Here is a 23195-nt window from a genome sequence, read left to right on the forward strand (position 1 = left end):
ATCTATAAACCAGGCATTGCAACTTAATATTTTCCAGCCCTTAAATTCACAGATTTTTACCTTTCTGATCCAAGAAGTTAAGGATTGGCAGTTTGGGAGAATTTTTATTTCTTTAAACCAGAGAATTTTCAAAGGGAGAAAAATCCCAAAGGCCATCTAACCACTCATCAAGCCCCCGGCAGCTCTGTCCCTCAGCCATCCCAGGCAGATGTGTCCATTCTATTTTTAACCACCTCCAGGGAAATCTCTTCTAACATTTCATTCTAAGTCCACAACATTTCTTCTAAGGAATGTAAGAGTTCTGTGAAGAGCAGCGTGAGCTTCCCTCTGCTGTGGATTCTTTTGCCAAGTCATCTCTCCAGAGTATGGGCTGGAAATCAGAAGCGTTGTGAGAACACGCCAACAAAGCCCACATGTTCAATCAATCACCAAGCCCGGCCAAGTTATTTCTTCATCCTCACCTCTCCCTGATGACTCAAAACACCTTAGATGCAGGCCCTCATCGTTGTCATCCCTTGCCAGCCATGGCTCTCCCATCCCTCCCTCATTATTTGTTGGGTGCCTAGGAAGGGGCAGGCAGGCACCATCTGAAGTTTGACAGCTCTGGCTATCAATGAGAAGAACATGGGCCTTGCTCTCACAGAGCAGTCTAGGGTGTGCATGAACATGTGTCTGGGGGTGGGGGTACAGGGGAAGTGGAGAAAGGGCGAATAAACAGTGACTTGCAGTCAACTGGATCAAGGGAGCTATGACATGGTGTGGGAGTGGGCCTGTGACAAGCAAGGGCCCTAGAGACGGACAGCCTGGCTTCAAATTCTGGTTTCTCCATCACCCACTGTGTAACTTTGGGCAACTTCGGTGTACTCAGTGTCTTCATCTGTAAGAAGAAGGAAATGTTTGTGCCTACTCCATGGGGTGACTGTGAGGGTAAGGGGTAAGCAGAACACAGCCAGGCACGTCGTAATCACACAATAACTGTTTTTACCACAAAACAACGGTCCACAAAACAACTCTGACAAAGATCCTCTTCTTCACCAGCTCCTCCAATGGTCACCAAGGCCGTGGAGTAAGCAAGGCCTTTAAAAGGCCATCTGAGATCCTGGCCAAGGCAGCTCCACAGGTCCTATGTGTGCCCTGAAGTGTGCCTGAACTGTTACAAGGTTTCAGCTCAACCTGCTTTAAGATCTGCTCTTGCCAGCGCCTCTGCCTGATAAACCCCTGGCTTCTACAGCCCTGCTCCTCCTTGAAACCTCTCTTCAGATGTCACCTTCTGTAGCTCGTGTTCCCTGACCTCTTCTACCCTATGCATTCTGCTGCCCTCAGCAGCCACAGTACTTGTGCAGAACTCAAACCTCCACTTACTACGTTGCATTAAAATGATCGATAGATGCATCTGCATCCCACATCTGAGTTCCCTGAGACTAGAACGGTGCTGTCACTTGTTTATCTATCTTTAGTGCCACACAATAAACAGATGCTCGGTGGAGGGAACGCATGGAGAGTCACATCAAACCTTTCCATGTAGCTTTCCAACAGCCTGTAGTATTTTGGGAGATATTGGTGCAATCATTCTTCACTTGGAAGAGGTTGATAAATGTCCCCAAATTTTACTCAGTGAGCACCATGTAAATGAGCTGTCATGTTCCTTCGCTTACAAAATTACTTGCCAATTACACTTAGATGATCCTGGTGTAATTGCCATGTAAACTGTACCCTGGCTGAGATAGCCCAAATCATCAATTTAACTTTACTCACTCATCATATGGTATTTGCCACATAATTAAATAAGTGGTCAGCCAGTACCACAATTGTATATTTCCCCAACAAAATGAAGTGGCTACATTTGTCATCGATTTATTAGTTCCGACAATTTGTAACATACCTCCAGGTGTATCAGAAGCTTGAAACAATTAAAAGGACGCTATACTGACCAAACAGGTAAGTATTATAAAAATATTTATTTTCCAGAAGGAGAGGAGGAGGAAAAAGTAGCAGAGGGAGCAGCAACTAACCGATAAGGGCAAAAATCCTCATTCTTCCTAAGGGAACTTTCTCTCTGAAATCTCAGGTAATAAAAACACGTCCAAGTCTTTAAAAGTGACTTTAGCTCTTCAAACAACTTCAAGTTATCTCAAACAATCAGCTGCATTGTATGAGTGTGTGTGTGTGTGTGTGTGTGAGAGAGAGAGAGAGAGAGAGACAGTGAGAGAGTGAGTGAGTGAGAGAGAGAGAAAGTTGATGCATTTTACTGAAGTTGACACTCTTTTCTGATAGACTGGCTAGTATCCATGCAAGAATTAGATAGATGGGAGAGATTCTGAACTTGATGGTGCCTCGGAGTGACAAATTTGCATTCACTTCTCTGGATGCTGCCTCCACACCTGACACACGTAATCACATTGACTTCTCAGCATGGCTACATTAGGCCAAATGGATTCTCAAACAGAGGTTCTCTCTGAAGGGACCATTTGACTTCTAGAGCACATTGCTTGGAGGCCCTGACTGAAAAAGAGGTCAATCCTGGCCCAAATCTCTCTCTACCCCCTGAGGTGGAATAATTGATGTGCAGCAGCCCCTACAGATGTGGAGTCACCAGGGTGATGAATGGATATAAGCATATTATTCACACATACACCTCCTAATATACAGGGCCAGTGCAAACACCAGGACTTAAGAATATTATGTGGATTTAGGACAATCCCTGAAGGACTCAGGTTCCATTAAAAATTTGTTTGGCAGCCTGGGGCAGATCTATCCCAGCTCCCCCATGCTTCACACATTTGAGAAGGGGAACCAAACCTTTGAAAATAAGTTTAATGAACTTTTGTTAATGTCAAGTCATTAACATCCTGTCTGGTCATGCAGCCTTCATATTGTGAAACAGTAACACTAACCTGTGGAATTCTTTGTAATCTTTCTTGTATCTGAACTAACATTTTTATTTTCCTTGTGTTTTTTGCCAAAGGGGATGAATTTATCCTGAAAACAGAAGAAAACATTCCTATTTTTTTTTCTCTATATAGATATTTTTCTTGTCACAAATATACTAGACAATGCTCAGAAGGCCCTATGACCAAAGTCCATTTTTCTTTGTAAATGGTAGAGGAAATGACTCGTAGACATACTAGGTTACTGTTTGATGCTTTAACATACTAGTCAGAATTATTTTCTGCCTGTAATGGTTGCGATACTGCCTTCATGGAGGCTCATTCATTCGTTTAGGAGGTATTTTTAGTGCCTATTCTGCACATGCAAGGACAGGTGTCAGAAGAGACACCAGAGAGACACAAGCTGTCCCTCAGGTAGGTGACATCCGCAAGAGCAGAGCAGAGGGGAGGGGTGGGGAGGAGGGAGAACTTCAGCGTCTTGAGGACACCTGAGCTGTTCCTTCCACACGTTCTCCATTCTCCATGGAAGATGCACACAACTCTCCCACCACGAAACAAGGCTACTCACATACCACGTGCTTATTTGATCTTCACAGTAACACTGAATAGATACGACCGGCATTTTTCTGGCTACTGTAAAGAGATGACACTATTACCATGGCGTTATTTACGCCAGTTGAATTGTCCCAAGATTTCAAAATTCCATGTAACACAGTGTTCAGGAGGCTCCATATGGGGGTCTACACAGGGAGAGGTGTGGAGGTGAGTGCACCCAGTGCCCTCCTCCCTCCTGGGCCTGCATGCGCCCCATGGGGCAGGGCCTGTCTAAACAGTTCCTTCAGTGCTTGGTATGCAAATGCCCCATATGGGAAATGCTTAATAAACGCAGTGCTTCCCCAGCACTCTGGTTATAAGCAATCATTACTTCCTAAAAAAATAAATAAATAAATAACAAATCAATAAAATATCTGGGCACCAACAATCTCTTCAAACCAATGAGTACCTCTGGGGTATTATGGCCCAGCAGTCCCTAAACTGAGTAAGGCAAAAAGTACACTGGCAGGTGCATTGAGCATGGAAAGGATGCTAACTGCGCAGGGGAGAACGTACGATTCGTCTCCTGGATGTACAGAGCTCCTTGTATGAACAAAGGAATGTAGCTCAGGACTTTCCTGGGTCCACAGTGAGCCTCCTGCCCCTCCCCTAACCCCACACTTCTACCTTCCAACACCCCAGTCTTGTAAATTCCTGGCAGACCTTTCTTCTATCCCTGAGCCCCAGAAGCAAATAACTTAAGGCTGGGAGTTGAGAATTTCCAATTCCCCAAAGAGAAAGAATATTGCTGCTTGCTACTAAGCTCTCCTTGAACTGCTGGGATTCGATGGGGACAAGCAAACGGACTGCAAAGCTCCCGGGAGGCCAGCAGCCTGCACATGGAGGCTGAGTGAGATGGCAGGCAGGCTGACCTAGCTCACACAGCTCCAGCTTTTGAAGTACCAGCGACCGCTTCACACTGGCTGAGCAGTGTGGCTGCATGGCGGCTGCTGCTCCTGTGAAGTCCAACTTGGTCGACCACAGTTGCCTCAGATCCCAGAGGAGAAAGGCAGGTGGAAGAGGTGGGTGCCAAGAAGTCAGGAAAAGAAAAAGCTGTCAATTTTTTAACTTTAAGCAATGAAAAATGGGGCAGAAGTGAAGATTGAAGGGTGAGCAAAAGAAAAACAGCAGAAAATATTTTGGAAAATTCTCCTGCATGGCTAAAAGCTCTTTACCATGTAAATTGTCTTTTGTAAGATACAAATGAAAGCTATTTAATCAGAAATATGATGTAACATGAAGATCCAAATACAGATGATAAATGCATGCAAATACACACACACACACACACACACGGAGAGAATATATCATCAGCCAGACACATTATCCATTAAATGATATCTGTTTTTATAAGTACTTAGGGTTGAGACCGGCGCTGTGGTGTAGCGGGTAAGGGTACCACCTGCAGTGCCAGCACCCCATATGGTCGCGCCGGTTCGAGTCCCGGCTGCTCCACTTCCAATCGAGCTCTCTGCTGTGGCCTGGGAAAGCAGTGGAGGATGGCCCAGGTCCTTGGGCCTCTGCACCCACGTGGGAGTCACAGGAAGAAGCTCCTGGCTCCTGGCTTGGGATCAGCACAACTCATTGTGGCCAACTGGGGAGTGAACCAGCAGATGGAAGACCTCTCTCTCTCTCTTTCTCTGCCTCTCCTTCTCTCTCTGTGTAACACTGGTTTTCAAATAAATATATAAAATCTTACCCAAAAAAAAGTACTTAGGGTAATGACATAAAAAACAAACATTTTCAAATCCTTCATAGGTACCAAAAGGGTAAGCACTGCTTGCAGGATTTGTGCCACCTTGTGGCAGCCACCTGAAATTGCAGGCACCAATCCTAACCTGAACAACAAAGTTCAGGGAGGTGTGCTTTAAAGTGAAATAAGCCAGACGCACAATGAGAAATACCAAATGTTTTCCCCTGTATATGGAAATCTGATCACAGTAATTGCTACAGGATGGGAGGGGGCAGGTAGAGGGATGTTAGGCACCAAATCAGAATAAGACAGAAGGTCCAAGTTCCTAGCATTACACAGCATAGTGGGGTGACCACAGTTCACAATAACCCATTATATATTTTCCAAGCAAATAGAGGAGAAGAGCTCCAAGGCTCTAATCATAACGTAATGACAAAGAGGGGGAAATGTTAATTACCCTGATTTGATCAGTACACACTGCATACACACATTGAAATGTCACATCATACCCCATAAATATGTATGATGACCCTTAAGTAAAAGAAGTGTACCCCTATGACTCAAAATTCATACATGAACAAAAATGGACCCAAAACACATACACAAACAAACACAGATCCTACTCACTTTTTAGGACCCAGAGCAAAAGCTGTCTCTTAAGTGCAACAGACTCTCATTACATGGAATCGTTGAGTTGCTGCTATAGACAGACATGAATGGGGCAAGGAGGAGATGATCAACTACTATTAAAACAATCTGAATGTTCCTTGAGTGTAATTTGCAAATGCATAAATAAGGAGGCAGCTTAAACGCCCATTACGATGGGAATGATGAAATAAACTGTGGCACAGCCAGACAACAACATATTAAAGAGCCGCTAAAATGGGCAGTAGATCTTTGTATACTAACAGAAGGACATCTGCAATATGTTTAAATTAAAAAAGCAAGATGTTCTACAGGAGGTATAACATGAACTTGGAAATCTTTACAATGTATGCATTTTTACATGAAAAGATTCAAAAGACTACAGAACAAGCTGTTTACTTTGTCACACAAGGGAGGGCAGGCTTCTTACTTTTAATTTTTATGCTGCTTTAAATGGTTTGAATTTTTCCAGTGAGTGTAATTTAATGGTTTTCTTTAACAGGAGTCCTATCATTACAGTAGATCTGTGAAAGACTGCCATGCCGCTGCTACACACTGGGCTCCTGGGACAGCTGCCCCTTTTTTCTGGGTGACTACAGTTTGTGATGTTCACCTGACCTGGTTACACACCCCCACAGTGACCCTGGAGCCTCAGCCCCAGTCCATACACAGAGAAGCTGTTAGCACCTTCCACACTCTGCTACATTCAAGTCCTGCTCAGAATTCTGTCCGCTGGAGAGCAGTGAGCCTTCCTGTCCTATTCATGAGGACATCACCAGCCTTCAGGGAGGCCAGGGCAGACGAAACAGATGTTGGTTATGAGTGAGTCTCAAAACACACTGCTGGCATGTTACTGTAATCTGTCCCTCTTTCTCAGATCCATCCCCTCCTTCTCTACTCTTACCTACAGGCAACCAACCCTGACCATACTGTCACCATTTCTCTCGTTGCTCAGACATCCTTTCATCCACTCATTCAACTATAGCATCTTAACCCTGTCCCTCGCATGGCTAAGTAAGCAAACTCCTTAGACCACAGTGGTCTTTCTAGGAAGAAACCCAAAAGTGTTTTCACAAGAGGGAGGGACTATCTGGCCCTCCAAGTCTGCCTAACTCTGGATTCCTCAAACTGTTAAGGCTTCCATGTTTCCATGTTTTGCTCCCCCTTTTTTGACAACAGAATCTACAGAACAGTTTTTTTTAATACATATTTTTATTCACATCACAGACAAGGGACTAATTCCCTTAATACGTAAGCTTATATACCCAGAAGTAAAAGACCATTCAACAGTCAGAAAAACAGGCTGAAAGTATAGGTAGAGAGTTTCAAACAAGAAATAAAACTGACCCCTAAAACTACACCAAGAATCTCAGGTCTACTTAGAATACAAGAAATTCGGACTCAGCCACAGGAAGATGCTGTTTGTGAGAGTCAGAGGACGAAGTCCGGTCGATGTGGTAAGATACTCTGACAGCCAGAATGTGAAGGGATACACAGCCTCATACATGGCTGGACAGAAGCGGACACAATCTCTATTAAGGACAATACAGTAGTAAGTTTGACAACACACGAAACTTTAGATGTGCATAACCTCTGACTCAGAAATTCCTCATGTAAAGCATTTCTTTTAAGGATATACAATGGGAGAGGAAGAATTTCCAAGGATAATCACTGAAGCACCATGTGTAATAGAAAAAAACTGCCAACTACCTAAATTTCCATCATAAGGGACTGGTTCAATAAATTATGTCATATTCATAAAGGGAATACTCTCCAGCTATTCAAAATGATGAAGCTGTTCAATATTTACTAATTCGGAGTTAATGCTGACATGCACTAAGGGAAGATGAGTAGATAACGATGCAAGTTTTAAATGCCTGGAATAACCCTTAAATGATATAAAAGAACAGTTGCCACAAGGGAGCAGAAATGGTAACTAAAGGAGAATAAGTGGAAGAGAGACTTACTTTTGCCTTTTTATGGCTTTCCTTTATTTACTCTTATGAATTTTGTGTCGAAAAACCTAGTCAAAAACACATCCTAAGAATTGGTAATGCCTTGCTTGTACCAGTATATCCTTCAAATACTACACTCAATCCATTTTCCATTGTGCCTAGAGTTATTCTTTTATCTGATCCATGAATCTCATCCAGTAAGTCCATGCCAGGCTGACCCTCATCTCAACTGATTTATGGTTTTGTTTTAAAACAAAACCAAACTTGCAATGAGTCTCTACTATCTGCAGAGAAAAGTTCAGTCTGTTAAAAAGACACTCAATTCTCCTGCACTGCCTCACCCCAACCTCGTCTCAATACACCTGGGGGCTCCCCACCCCTTTCACCTCGCCAATAAAGTTTCTTTCCTCTCTTTTCCTCACCTCTCTATCCAAGAAATTTACACACAACTTTTGGAGCCTACATCAAATTACCTGAGTCCTTCCTCTCTTCTGGAAGAACTGAGACAAGCTTTCTCTGTACCTCCCAAAGTATGTTGCTTATCCTACCATTTGATCATTTACTGATCACAATTAGTATTCACTTATGGGTCTACAGATAACTACATATAATCTGTGGCTACCTTCCTTAGACTGAAAAATCCATGAAAGAAACAAACCAGGTTCATTCATCATGTGTTCCCAGCATCTAAATAACTGCCAGCACTCACAGGTGCTTAATACAGATGGACTTGAAGACACAGTTATCACTTTCCCCCATGTTTCTCATTTATCACATTGAAATAGGAAAGGTGGTTTCCCCATGGCTATTTCAATGTGGTTGGTTAACACTTGCCCAACATAACAGGGTGATGTCTATGTAAATTTATTTCCCAAGTTTAAGACGGGACCTCATGGTTCTTTTTCCTGAATTTCACACAGCAGTCTGGTGTTGGTTTGTCTTCCCTACTGGATATTCTCATTGGCTATAGCTAGAATAATTTCTGATTTGTTTTCCCGGGGTTGAGTGCACATGATGGGGTGCCCATTTGGTGAGTTAGGCATGCATACAAGTGTCTTGGTAGGTTGGAGCATTATTTTAGGAGCAAATGTGTTTAGATGTGAAATGAAGTTTCTAGAAGGGGAAGTTGTTCACTTGCTCAGCTACTTTTCTCTTCAGCGTCTAAGCCCTGAAGATAACCATAAAATTTTTAAAGGGAAAAAAAATCTACATAATTTGCCAAGAACAACTTACGGTAGTTATTTACAATGCTTCTCTTTATTATGTTTTTACTCAATGCAGTGTTTGGTGTTTCTTTAGCCTATAAAAAAAATCTTGGTAGGAGAAATGGCTTAAATGTCCATCAACACGTGAATGGAACAAATTGTGGTATATCCATACAATGGAATACTACTTGGCAAGCAAAAAGGAGGAATAAATGATACATGCAACAGCATGTCTTACTTCAAAATAACTATGCTGAAAGAAACCAGACCTCCCCCCACACCAGAAAACCAATTTTATATGGTTTGTTTCCATTTACATAAAATTTTAGAAAGTATGAACAAATCTAATAGTGACATAAAGTATGTCCATTGACTGCTCAGGGTTGGAGGAGGAACTGAAGAGGGGCTCAGTTTCTTTAAGAAGATTGGGGGTTATGGACATGTTCATTATCTTATCCATGTGTATGTTTGTCCATTGTCAAAACTTCGAAAACTGAATACTTTACAATATGCAATTTAATGTATATCAATTATATCTCAATAAAGCTGTTTTAAAATAAACTGTCAGAAAGAAGACAGAGGTAATGGATGAGACAGAGAGAAGGGAGTCTGTTCTGGAGCTATCTTGACAATGCTATTTTAAAAGTGGCTTTCAAGCAAAAGGAATGTTCAATATATACAACACTTGCAAAGCACCTCTCCAAAATGACATTTTCCCGAAAATGTCCTTTTCTAAGAAGATAAGAACTGTGGTTTTGAAATGAGCAGCCAAGTTGCAAGCACATGATTAATTATCATGGAAAATCATTGATGTATCATCACAATTTCACAGTATTTATTACAGTGAAAATAAAGCTCATGAAGGTAATATGAAACTTTGATTTCTGTGGTAAAAACCCTTGGTTACCACCTTGGAAAATAACTGAGGTAAGTACTAAAATACAAGCATACAGTGTTTGTTCTTTTAATATTTGGTTTTCTTTACAGTAAATACCAAAGGGTTCTAGGTATTCTAACACATTATTAAACCACAGGAGACCAACCCCCAGGGGCCTGCACCTTTGTTCATTTCATGTAAAATGACTGTTCCTGTACAGATGTGTGAAGAGCCTGGGTAGCTGTTTCTACCGCTAGATGATCTTGCGAACACCACTTGCCCACTCACTAAGCAGCAGTAATGATTTATACAGGGTGAACCGAGGAAGGTGGATCCCTAGGCTTAGTCATATTTTTTATTTTATGGGAAGGCAGGCGGGCTTTCTTTTTTACTTCATTTTTGAGAAGAGTAATTTAATATTAGTTCAGCATAACACTAGGGAAATACGATAAAAAATACAAACGAGAGCATTGGTTCAGGAGGACAAGACCAATATTTGAGACAGAATGTCTACGTTTATTTGAAAGCTGCCTGAGCCACAGACTCCATCTGGAGTAACAGACGTGATGGACAACATAACAGTAACGCTTACGGACTGTCCTTAAGTATCATCAGCAATCTCTACACACTAGGTCTTCAACAACTGCTAACCATTCTTATCCATAATTTCAGGAGTGAAATTTGAGATGTGACTTACACCTAGTGAACAAGCCTGGAGAATCATAGCCCCTCACTATTTGCAAAGCAAAGATAAAGAAGAGGTGCTTAGGATATCTCTACTCCAACCAATATAATCAGATAAGACCTGGGAGAAAACTCATTGAAGAATCTCTAGACAGAATCAGGGCTACTCCCTGAGACAACTACCTTGAGAAGGACTCTTTGCCGGGAGTGGCTACACTGGAGACCCAGAGCCAAGTGGATACTGATTCCCTCATTTTGGGGGAGAATGTCACGAGGCAGGTAGGGATACCTGCAATTCAGCATGGCCACCTGAAAGAGTTTCGCAGTGTGTAAGGCTACACAGGAAACAACACTCACCAGCTGTGTGCGGCGAACTACAGTGAAATATAAGGTAACTAAAAAATTCATTTCCTCAGTTGCACTGGCCACATTGCAAGTGCAAATAGGCGGATGGTCTTAATAGCATCCCATGGGAGATGGTGCAATATAGAACACTCCATCACCATAGGAAGTTCCAGTGGATAGTGTTGGGTTAGAATGAGATGGAGGCTGACACAAGACTGACAAATAAGGAATTCTGCAATACGGGATTTGAGAATGGGAGGGCACACTGGCCACAGAGGAGCTGCATCACTCACCCCCCAAAGAGGAGAGAGACCTTGGTTCCTGCTCCCCCCCGCCTGGCTGTCCATAAATAACCTAGGGTTCAAGTGCTCTTTATGCCCCCATGCCCTGTGGGACCTCAAAAGCCAAATGTGTGTTTTCCATAAAATATTAAGTCAAGAAAATTAAGACAGCACACTTAATGTGAAATAAAGTTCATATACTCCTGTTTAAACACAGATTAGAATTTCTGTCAGAACAATGCCAGTGAAAAGTTGACATTCTAATTAATACAATTTACATTATAAAGCACTGAATATCTTTATCTTGCTATTATAAAATGTCCTCTTTTTTATTTAAAAAAAAAAAAAAAGAGAGAGAGGGACTCTACTCAACAGGGATTTGAGTACTAAGGGCAGTATTTAAAAATCCCTGTACAATCGAGGGGGTTAGGGTCACTGACACTTTACACACCATCAGCCTCAAAACCTAAAAAATGCCTGTAAAGAGGGAAGCAACACTCCCATCCTCGGGCACATGGTTTCGTCATTCTTTAGCTTCCATGGGCAGCAAGAAGATTCGGAATCTTTTTTTTGTTTTGTTTTGATTTGATTTGTTTTTTTTTTTTTTTTTTTTGCAATGGTATAAAACAAGCTGCAAAACACAAACATGCAAGAATTAAAACATTTCCACATTTCCTCTCTCCTTTCTTCTCTCCTCTCCATCTCTCCCTTGTCTCTCACTTAAGATCACAGAGAACGCTTGTGAACTGCCATATATGTAGGACTCCCATTCAATGTTTACTCAATCCAAATTCTGAGAGTGTAAGAGGGGCAGAAAATCAACCCCACAGTTGGGTACCCAAGAATTCTTGTTCATTGCCTTTGTCAATTTGACGCTATCGGTGGAAGGAATAAAGATGAGATCCTTAAAGCCTGCATTTTCATTTCCTACGACAACGTGCTTTTGCTTCATGCTTTATCACACTCCAGCACTTGGTTTCCACCCCTTCATAATTGATATAGGCCATTCGAAGCATTCAGTAAAAACCTCATGAGGTTCATCAAATGTCCCTCAGTCTATAATTCTTGCTTCTAACATATTCAGAAGCATATTCATCCAAGTGTTTTCCACTTCCCCTCCATAGCTTTCACTGTGCACGGGGACGAGTGTAATGACAGTTGTACTAATTATCTGCTGAAAAACCCACACAGCAGCAAAAATGATGGAGATCATCGTTTTAAATATTTTATTAAAATAACCCACTGTAGAAGAGATAAAGTAGACCCTCTTGATAATGAGGGATTCATTAATTTTACAAGAATTCTAGAAAGCTTAGAATGGTCATCAAAATGGTCTCTCTCTTTTATTTATTATTTTTAAGAAGAGGAAAACCTTCAAGTGTTGCTTTAGAGAGCAAAGGTCTAGTAAAATTTCCTGAGGTATTTTTACAAATCCTTTTGGGAAAAGCTTTGAAAAAATAGCTTAAAATAAGAAGGATTTAGATTTTATAGAAGACTTGAAATGCCTGTAAATTTCAGCTTCATCATTTACCCGTAAAAACTCCCTTTCACTAGTGTATGACTTTTGATAAATAAAATTGGTATTCTCCATAGAGAAACAAGCAGTGTGGTCAAATCCTCCAATTACTGGTAGCAAAAGCTGAACAATCTTGCCTACCAAGTGCGTCTCCAGGTACAGTTTAAGGCCGTCAGTCTCTGCTTTAGGGGGAGTCCAATTCTCAGTGGTTTCCATGGCTTCGTGTAACCACTGGATGAATTCATCTAGTTTGTTGACAAACCCCTTGTGAGAGAAAAGAAAAGGGGAGAAAACAAGAGGAAAGGCATGTTAGTTGGCTATTTTTCAAAAAGGCAATCTTAAAAATTCTTAGCGTCACCCATGATGAACTGAACACCACTTCACTCCCAACCCAGTTTGATATTTGCTGTGACGGGATTTCCTAACCCGGAAATCTATCAACCTGGGAAAGGCACTGTTAACAATTCTTAGGAATTCTTCGCTGAGAACTTCGGTTCAGACTGTAAGGTGTCACTATATGCACGTGGCCTCAAAACAGCAAAATGTTTCCAGTATCTGACAAACTTCTCCTTGCCAAAAATTCAGGTTGGATGTGCTAGGAGCACTCATTGGCTCTGGGAGATACAAGCCTTCCTGCAAAGATGATGATCTTAACTCGGAAGCCTATAAAGCTGAGCTGCCTTAGTTGTACTAGAAACACATTCTGAAATCACACAACTGGTTAAAGGTACTTGGATAGGCCCTACAGGCAGCCCAAGTGTCTGGCACTGAGCCTCGGTGCTAAGCAAGCAAGAGTAGATGAGTGGGATTCATGAACAAACGTAAACACCTCACTCCGGGTATGTCCAGACATAAAGAAATATCCTTGGCTAGGAAGCACAAATCACAATAATCTCTCAATTTTTCAAATAGTGGTTATAAAATTTTATTGACCATTTAAAAGAACACATCTGTAGAAACGGAAAATATCTTGAAAAAAAAAAACGGAAGCCAAGCTACAGACCAAAGCAAAGGAAATGGGGCCCGGCTCTGTTTTTCATGTCTGGGTAAACAGCACCACCTGGAGGTCATAAGGAGCAAAGGCAGCTTTCCACATGAGTATTTACAGAGTTGAGGCTATTTCCCTATTAAACTTAACCCATTTGTCAGATTTTTCCTTTTGATTAATTTTGATTAAACTTTGTAGTGCCTAACAAAATATATCCTGGGACTTCACTGAGAACAGGTGAGACTTCATTTTCTTTATCGCACTTCTCAGAAGCTAAGCTTTGTTATTAAGATTTCTCCTAGACAATATTTTAAGATTCATAATCCTTTAATTCAAGCAACTGCATTTGCCTCAAGTAAATTCTCAGAAAAAGAGAAAGCAGAATCGGGGAGGGTGGCAAAGCAAGCAAGTGCTACTCAGAAACACATTCCTGTCTATTAAATGGGGACAGGGCTGAGTTTTGGATCCAGAGACCCACACTCAGACCAGACTACCCCACCAAGCTCTGGTGTGTTGCCAGCCTCCATGGAGCTCAGTGTGTCAGCCTGTGTGGCAGTGCATCATATGGTTTCCCATGTTTATGACTGGCACCCAAAGCTCTCCTGTCCAAATAGCTCTACTATGCATAGTCTCAGGACAATCACCCCCAGGGATACACATCACAACTAGATTTCACAAATGCAAGACTTGCCATTTAGCATCCTTCTGAAAGTCCATCATAATTTTGGAGTTTTGGCAAAGCCAACAAGAAATGCCATCACAGAGACATCTTAATGGGGAACTGAAACCTACGGCTGAACTGGGACTAGGAGGTAGCTTAATGCGCTTCAAATGCTAGTCTCCAACCCTACACAGATGATATCACCAAGGCTTCCTTTAGTCCTCACCTTCACCTAGGTGAGGTGAGAAGCTGTCCAGGGGAGAAGGTTGCCTGCATTTCAAACAATCAACTCCCTTACTGAACACATTTACTGATGGTCCGTCCAAATCACTTGTTTTTCTCATTTTCTCATGTTGCAATCTTCTCCTAAACGACAGGAATTCTGCCCAATAGTTCATTTTGCCCCTTAGCATACATTCAGGGTGGCAGTATCTCTGGAGTTCCTCCTGTCCTGCACTTCCATAAATGTGAGACTTGTTCTTCTTTTCATTTACTCCCAAATCCTTGACTTGATGCAGCAGTTGCTTCCTATTCAAGCCCAGTTTCTCAGCAGAGCCTCCAACTGGTTCTAACAGCCATTCCCCAAATCACCCCTTTGGACATACTAGCTAAGGCTCAGGATGTTTCAAAAGCTCATCCATGACTTGATGTTCCCCATAGATCCCCTCAGATGTGCCCAGAACGTCTACTTATGAGCAGAAGCAAGGGCAGGGTTTGTTAGATACTTTCCTAATTACGCTTTGTGAAGGATCAAGCAACACTTGGTTGAACACTGCCTATCATCTACATAAGCTAGTCAGAAAAACAAAGTCTAAATGGCTGATAGGTAATGAAACAAAAAGAGTATTTTATAGTAATTCTAGTATTAAATATGAGTGTTTATGATTGAGTTTGGACTTGGGTTGTTATATATGTATATTTGCAATGAGGAGAAAATTAAATCAGATTATTTTGGAACTGATTATATCCAAAAGGTCAAAGAGTAAATAAATATAGCCAACAAATGAAGCAATACGTGTGTACAAGAATGCATAGGTACCTCATCCCAGTCTCAGCCAAATGGTAATAAACAGCATGTGTCTGATTTCCTAACAGAACCATGATTACATTGTTAGCTGGGCCCTTGGGTCCTGGGTGAACCTTTCTAGATGACTCTGTGTAGCCCAGCCAAACAACAATAACAAAAACAAAGTATGATATGAAGGGGAAAGGGTTCTTTCAGAGTTCTCTGACTTTATTCTGAATTACATTTCCTATCCTAACCAATTATTCACTTGTTGCATATTTTTCTCCTTTCTTGCTAAAATAAACTTTTATCAATCACAACGAAAACCTGAGAAGTTCCAGGGTTCCTAACTTTTGATTAGAAAAAAAAAAAACCTAAGAATCCTTCCTTCTTAGAGGTATCTTAGCTTCCCACATCCTCTCCTGCTTCTATGCGCAACTTCAAGAATATAAACAGAAATCACCGAAAATGTGAAACTGGAGTCCATCCAATTCTTGATACCTTTGTCACCTGCTATTTCTCAACTTCTCTCAGCTCCCTTATCTGTGTATGCTCACTAGTGCTTTGTGTACAGTGCACTGCATACTATCCCCATATCACGAGATGCTCTTCTTAGAAAGATTAAGAAAGGGCCACTCAACACACCAACAACATGGATGTCCAGGAGTATTTGGACACACAGAACAAACGGCTGCTGTTCATTTTCACAAACTCTGCTGGGGTCTTTGTGATGTGAATGAGGAGAATAAGGCTGACACAAGGAATAATAGGGAAATAGAAAAAATATAAAACACAATTCTCCTGAATTGCAGGTCAGTTTTTAGTACAACAAATATTGACCATTCATTCAATAATTATGTGTCAAATAGCTACTAAGTCAAGGCACACTGAACATTGCTGGATGTTGCTGGGAATACAAAGAAAAGTATCATGACAAAGGTTTCAGTAACAGATAAAGTGCACCTAAACACCCACCTGCTGAATTCAAATAATTTTCATTGTTAAAAAAAAGAACTTTACAATAATGGGGTAGGTGTTGTGGTGAAGCAGGCTGGGATACCACTCTAGGATGAGCCAGATCTGGATTTTATAGACATTTGGGGAGCATACAAGTAGATGGAAGCTTGCTCTCTGCCTTTCTAATAAATAAATAAATCTTTAAATACAGAATTTTATAACAAAAGGTTGGGACACACTCCCAGAGCTTGTAAAATGTATTCAGGCTGTATCAGACTTCTGTCTGTATTCAAATTCATTCCTATTATTCATAGAGACCTATCTATGTGTGTTTCTCTAACATGCAGACTTCATTCTTACCCAGAGGGTCAAAGGTATCTACAAAAATCAGATTTTCTCCATATACCCAATGCCATCAATGTATTACATGGAAAGCACATTCAATGCACATTCGACACACCTACATGGGTTGAATCCCATACCACTGAAGGCCATCTGGGAGCTGTCATTGTTTAACTCCTGCAAGTCTAATCGGTTCAGTCTCCTTCCTGCCATGCACCACCAATTTCCTTCTTGTCCCTTTCTGATACTTCTTCCACTACCTTTCCCTGCCTCTCTGCCTCCCTGCCAATCCATCCCGGGGCATGTGGTGGACGCCCCAGTCCACAAGCCCCAGGCCTCCATGCCTCCTCTTGAGGCCTGAGTCCTCTGTGTGAATCCCTTGCCATGTCCATTCTTGCTACGGGTTCTAAAAGCCTGAAATTCTCTACTGGAGCCATGCAGGGATTCGACCTCCAGAAGAGACCCCAGTCACCAATCCTGGGAGAAAAGGGAATAGCTCGTGGCCCCGCAATCACAGTCAACACATCCTTCTCACTTGCAAATCATTTTCATACTAGAAGTTCCCTCAGGAGGTCAGCTTTCTTTACAAGATTTCTTTATTTATTTGAAAGGCAGAGTTACAGATAGGCAGAGGCAGAGAGGTCTTCCATCTGCTGTTTCACTCCCCTAATGGCCACAGTGGCCAGAGCTTGGCCAATCTAAAGCCAGGAGCTCCTTCTGGATCTCCCACGCAAGTGCAGGGGCCCAAAGACTTGGGCCATCTTCTGCTGTTTTCCCAGGCCATAGTAGAAAGCTGGATCAGAAGTGGAGCAGTAGGATCTCGAATTGGCACCCATAAGGGATGCCGGCACTGCAAGAGGTAGCTTCTCCCACTACAGCACAACATCAGCCCTCGGAAGTATGTTTTCAAAAACTTATGTTTAAACTTTCTTAAGCATTACTCTCTTTCAAGACCAAGAAGCATGGTGAAAGTGCATGTAAACATACACTTATTAGTGTGTGAAATCATTTGCTAAAGCCCTTAGCTGCCTTACACACATTTGAAGACTTCTATTCATAGGGAACACTTACAGCCAAGTCTTGCACTCTGATAATAAGTCAACAATATTCATTCTTTCTTTTTCTACTTTTCTTTGTCTCCTACAAGCAGCCTTATTCGGTCTGAAATGAACTGTAGGAGTGATGACCTGTGTGTTCTGTTAAAGGTGCCAGGCCTAACCTAGACAAAAACAAGGGCTTCCTTGCACCCCACATGGAGCTTGACAACTGCCACACAGTAGAAAACAAGACATGGTCTCTGTCTCACGGACCTGAGAGTGTAGGGGTGATTTTCTAAGGGCTTCGCAGGACTTTCAGACCAAAATAAAACTGAGAGCACTTCAACTGAGATGGCAGAGCAGAAGCATTCATCAAGAATTAGACACGGCCAGCGCAGTGGCTTAACAGGCTAATCCTCTGCCTTGCGGCGCCGGCACACCGGGTTCTAGTCCTGGTTGGGGCGCTGGATTCTGTCCCGGTTGCCCCTCTTCCAGGCCAGCTCTCTGCTATGGCCCGAGAAGGCAGTGGAGGATGGCTCAAGTCCTTGGGCCCTGCACCCGCATGGGAGACCAGGAGAAGCACCTGGCTCCTGGCTTCAGATCAGCGCAATGCACCGGCCGCAGTGGCCATTGGAGGGTGAACCAACGGCAAAAAGGAAGACCTTTCTCTCTGTCTCTCTCTCTCTCACTATCCACTCTGCCTGTCAAAAAAAAAAAAAAAAAGAAAGAAAAAAAAAAAAAGAATTAGACACAACGTGGCCAGCACAACTCTGGGACGTGGTGCTGATAATGGCCATTTTGCAGATGAAGAATCTGAGGATCAGAGAAGGTGAGATCTCCCAGGGGCAGAGTTGAAATTCGGGCCTGGATCTCTCCACAGTCTGTTCCTTCTACAGTGTCACACTGCTAGACAGAAGCAATGCTCCTTCCGAGACACGCATGGTCAGACCTGGTGGAGGACAAGTAATGTCCTCTCCTAGCCCCAGTCCTGCCAGTGAGATACAGTTACCCAAGTCGCAAAATCCTGCTGTTTTGTACAGGAGCTATGATGAAGCTAAATGCTTAAAAAGAAGTACATGCTTTAAAAAAAAAAAAAAAAGGAAGCAAAGATCACTGTAAAGTTCATTTCAAACTTGCAGAAAATTTAAGGGAGTTGCATGCTTGAATGAGCCCATTCTACCAGTGTCTTCATTAAAGATGCGTTAAACTCAGTTTAATCAGAGAGGAGATGGCCTTGGTCCTCAGGACCAAGGAGGCAGCTCAGCCACCCACTTGACCTGCTCATTTCCTTTTGGAATTTGCTATTTGGATGTGAATGAAAAGTGTGATTCCTCCCCAGGAGGAGTCACGTTTCCCAGCGCACAGAGAGATCAGGAGTGGCATCTGATCAAGTCACAGCCTCCAGACAGACACATGATGAAGGGCAGCAAGAAAGTGAAGCATTCTCACCATATTCAAGAATTGGTCAGCCCCCTGCCACTGAATCTTTTACACTATTAAAAAGTGTTTACCTCTTTCTTAGTATTCCAAGGTTAACAGATTCAGGGAATGCGCTCAGCTGGGCAACTCCAGCTGAGACAGGAAGTAACCCTCCTACAGCACTAACTATATGGGAGGGTCTGTTCTAGGTTATTGTATACACGATAGTCATTTCAGTCACGTTAGACCCTGTGAGGTGGAGAGACACAAGAGTGAAGCCCAGTAGATATAGAGACCTATTCAACACACTGTGGCTGGAAGGTGGTGGGGCCCAGCTGGCGCTGCAGGCAGTGGGGATCCTGAAAGGCCAGCTGATCTAACAGCTTGTCTACGTCCCTGGCAGAAACCAGAAGCTGAAAAAATGAGGATTGACTGTGGGGAGGATATATTAAAAGACAAAAAGGAGGGGAAAATGCCCATCTTGAACCAGCATGGATAATGTTAAGAAAACATTGATTCCATATAGAAACTCAATGAGCTACTTAATGTCCCTCCACTTCAATTTCTTCATGTAAAAAATAAGGACAATAACATTTATCTCGGGGTTATGTGAGACTATAACAGAAAATGTATTTTACAGCCTGTTGTAAAACCATGACTTGATAAGTGATTTTAAAAATCGTTCGTAATCAATAAGCTTCAATTTGATCTTTAATCTCATCCTTTAAAAAAAATGTTGATTATGGGCCAGCGCTGTGGTGCAGCGGGTTAAAGCCCCAGCCTACAGCGCCAGCATCCCATATGGGTGCCGGTTCAAGTCCCGGCTTCTCCACTTATGATCCAGCTCTCTGCTATGGCCTGGGGAAAGTGCTTGGGCCCCTGCACCCAAGAAGAAGTTCTTGGCTCCTGGCTTTGGATCAGCTCAGCTCTGGCCATTGTGGTCATCTGGGGAGTAAACCAGTGTATGGAGGACCTCTCTCTCTCCACCTCTCTCTGTACTCTGTCTTTCAAATAGATAAAATAAATCTTTAAAAAATTTTTTTTAAATGTTGATTATTTACTAAGCACTGTGCTAGGTGCTACAGAGGAGATGGGTGGGGAAATTTCCCACACAGGCACAAAGGTGTGGCAGCAATTGCCTTGAGCATTCAGAAGAGGGAGCCCCAGCTTCTGCCTCACAAGATCTGTGAGGCAGTGTGGGTGAGGCAGAATTTGCACCTGCCTGTTAATGAGGATTTCACCATCCCCCTCCTCCACTGGTGGATCCAGACAGCACCATATTTCTCTGTTAATAACCACAAGTTTAAGAATAATATGACTTAACTGTTCAGAAAACAGGCCATATTCTTTGGAGAAAGTTTATATATTAGCAATAGGACTACCAAGGAGTAACAGCTCCGGCTCTTGTAGCCAATTGGGGAGTGAACCATCAGATGGAAGACCTCTCTCTCTCTCTCTCTCTCTCTCTCTCTCTCTCTCTCTGCCTCTCATTCTCACTGTGTGTAACTCTCACTTTCAAATAAATAAATAAATCTTTTTTTAAAAGTTAATGATTTAATAGTAGCTTTCCCATATCCAGTATCATACATATCAATACTTATCATGTGTGTACTCTCTACAAACTATGCTAGTTACATCTAAAGTTGTTGAATTGTCACAAATTTCCCCAATAGACAAAGAGTCTAAGGCATAAAGGACTTACATAATTTAGTCAAGATCATAAAGCAACAAAATGGTTATTAAGTAGTTTTGTTACCAAGTCCAAGCTCTTGACTCCAAACCAAAAATATCTCTCCCATCTAACCAGACTTTCTTCCAAGAGGTTTTCATTAACAAAGGATGGTAATATTCTCTGCTGTCCATTCTTTCTTTTTTTAAGATTTTTATTTTATTTATTTGAAAGAGTTACAGAGAGAGGCAGAGACAGAGAGATGTCTTCCATCTGCTGGTTCACTCCCCAGATGGCCTCAATGGCCGGGGCTGCACCGATCCAAAGCCAGGAGCTTCTTCCAAGTTTCCCACGTGGGTGCAGTGGCCCAAGAACTTGAGCCATCTTCTACTGCTTTCCCAGGCCATAGCAGAGAGCTGGATTGGAAGAGGAGCAGCTGGGACGAGAACCGGCACCCATATGGGATGCTGGCTCTTCAGGCCAGGGCTTTAACCTGCTGCGCCACAGTGCAGCCCCTGCTGTCCATTCTTACTTCCCTTTATGAGAACCCAATACTCGTCCCACATCCCAACCATTCCCATCACAGCCCTGCTTCAGATCATTCCTCGGACATCCTGTGCTCTTTTTTCTTTCTCCACTATTGTTGGTCTTTTTATCTGTTTCCTCCTTCTCCACAGCCCCTCTCCTCCCTTGCTCTCATTTTCTCTCTTCACTACCCACTCTCTGTTTCTCTTCTTTCCTGCTCATTCCTTCTCTCTTTTTTTCTATAGCTCTAAGTCTCCCCCCAGTCCCAGCCATCTTCTTGGGGACTAATCAGTCACTTTTAATAAACAACATTTCCTGACATAAAGTTTTAATGAAAAGGGCTGGATCCTTGACACTGAAGTGCAGAGCTGAAAATGTTGTTATAATCCTGTGTTTAGATTAGCTCTAAATACTTTCCTGATTAGTAAGACCTCCTTGTAAATCAAATATCTGGAACAGGAATGCACGGGCCTAGATGGGAGGGTTTATAGAATATTAAGGTTAGTCAAAAGATACTCTGTGGTTATTGAGTTGTTCTTTATCTAAATATTCTAGATTTTCTAATAACAATTTTTTTAAAAGAACAATATGGAATTCCATGTGGGTAGTTTATCAATACTGAATGATGAAGAAAATGCTCTAGCCAACTTTCTACTAGAGAACCGCAGGGCAGCAAGTCAGGAAAGGGAAGTAACTCAGCCAGTGCACTCTCATTATAGCCAAGAAGACAGAAAACAGTATTATCTAAATCTGCTTGGAAAGGAAACATATGAAAGTTCCCCTAGAGAGGAGAAACACAAACCAAAAAGCCCTGAGCATCCATCTAGCTCAAAGGCTCCCTCTCCATTTTACAGGTGAGGAAAACTGAAGCTTGGAAACGTTAAGTATCCGACTGACAACACACAACCAGGAGACAGCTGGGTGGCCGAGCCAGAGCAAGCTCTTAGGTGTTGTGTCAAGTAGAGAGCTTTCATTGTTCATTTTCCACTTTTCACAGTCATCTTTTGGATAAGATTTCTGGAGGTTGTAAAAAAGGAATACTTAACTGAATGTCTTTAATGTAATATAAATTTTACAGTCCTACTGGTTTAGCCAATTATATACACAATCTAGGTTGGGTAGTATTAGACCAGCTGAAATGAAGATTGTCTTGTTGTTGTTCAAACTCCATGTGTATATATGCATACATACACGTGTGTGTATTAAGTTTTTTATCGAGGAACTATTTATTGAGCCGTTACTACGTATCAGAAATTGCATTAAGGCCTGGGATTTACACGAATGACTCCCATTCTTTCCATAAAGGGTTCAGAGCATGGAGATGTGATGTGTTTGATGATGTACATCTGTGGTTAACTAACAAACTATGACCCCAGGACTCCTTGAGATTATTAAGAATAATCAGGGCCCCAAAGAGCTCTTGCTTCTTTGGTCTACATCTATCAATATTCATTTTAATAAGTTAAAAAATATCAATTTTAAACTAACAATAATTATGTGCTATGTTTTCAAACAGAGCAAAAAGGGGGGTATTCTTGTAGCTGTATGCAAAAAGCAAATGTCTAGCTTAATAGAAGAGAGCTGGATTTCCATTTCTACTTCTGCATTGAATCTATTATGATATCACACGTCATGTAGCCTCTGTAAAATGCCACTATTCACAGAGTAAGAACAAGAAAAGCAAACAACTCTTCAGCATTACCATGAAAACAGCTTTGACCCTGTGGACCCACAGAAAGGATCTTGGCAATACCTAGAGGCACCTGGACCACTCTTGGAGAACTTCTATTGTAGCCCACCCTGAGCAGTCAGCAGCTACTGGAAAGGCGCTGAACTCAGTCTAGGGGCATCAAGGAGGGCTTCTTGCAGGAATTCACAACAAAGCTGAGCTCTAACGGGAAAGTCTAA

The 23195-nt window shown here is 42.1% G+C and overlaps 1 protein-coding gene across 2 annotated transcripts in view; it reads right to left on the reverse strand.

The window, feature by feature from the left end:
• AKAP6 (A-kinase anchoring protein 6) overlaps window positions 1–23195 on the reverse strand; it is a 500321-nt gene that overhangs the window by 229082 nt on the left and 248044 nt on the right. For both annotated transcript variants that reach the window (XM_062205295.1, XM_062205294.1), the window contains exon 5: window positions 12825–12947. In XM_062205295.1, coding sequence (XP_062061279.1) covers window positions 12825–12947 — 123 coding nt within the window. The remainder of the gene's footprint in view (window positions 1–12824; window positions 12948–23195) is intronic.

The sequence above is a fragment of the Lepus europaeus genome, chromosome 11 (genome assembly GCF_033115175.1).
Source record: "Lepus europaeus isolate LE1 chromosome 11, mLepTim1.pri, whole genome shotgun sequence".
Taxonomy (NCBI): Eukaryota; Metazoa; Chordata; class Mammalia; order Lagomorpha; family Leporidae; genus Lepus; species Lepus europaeus.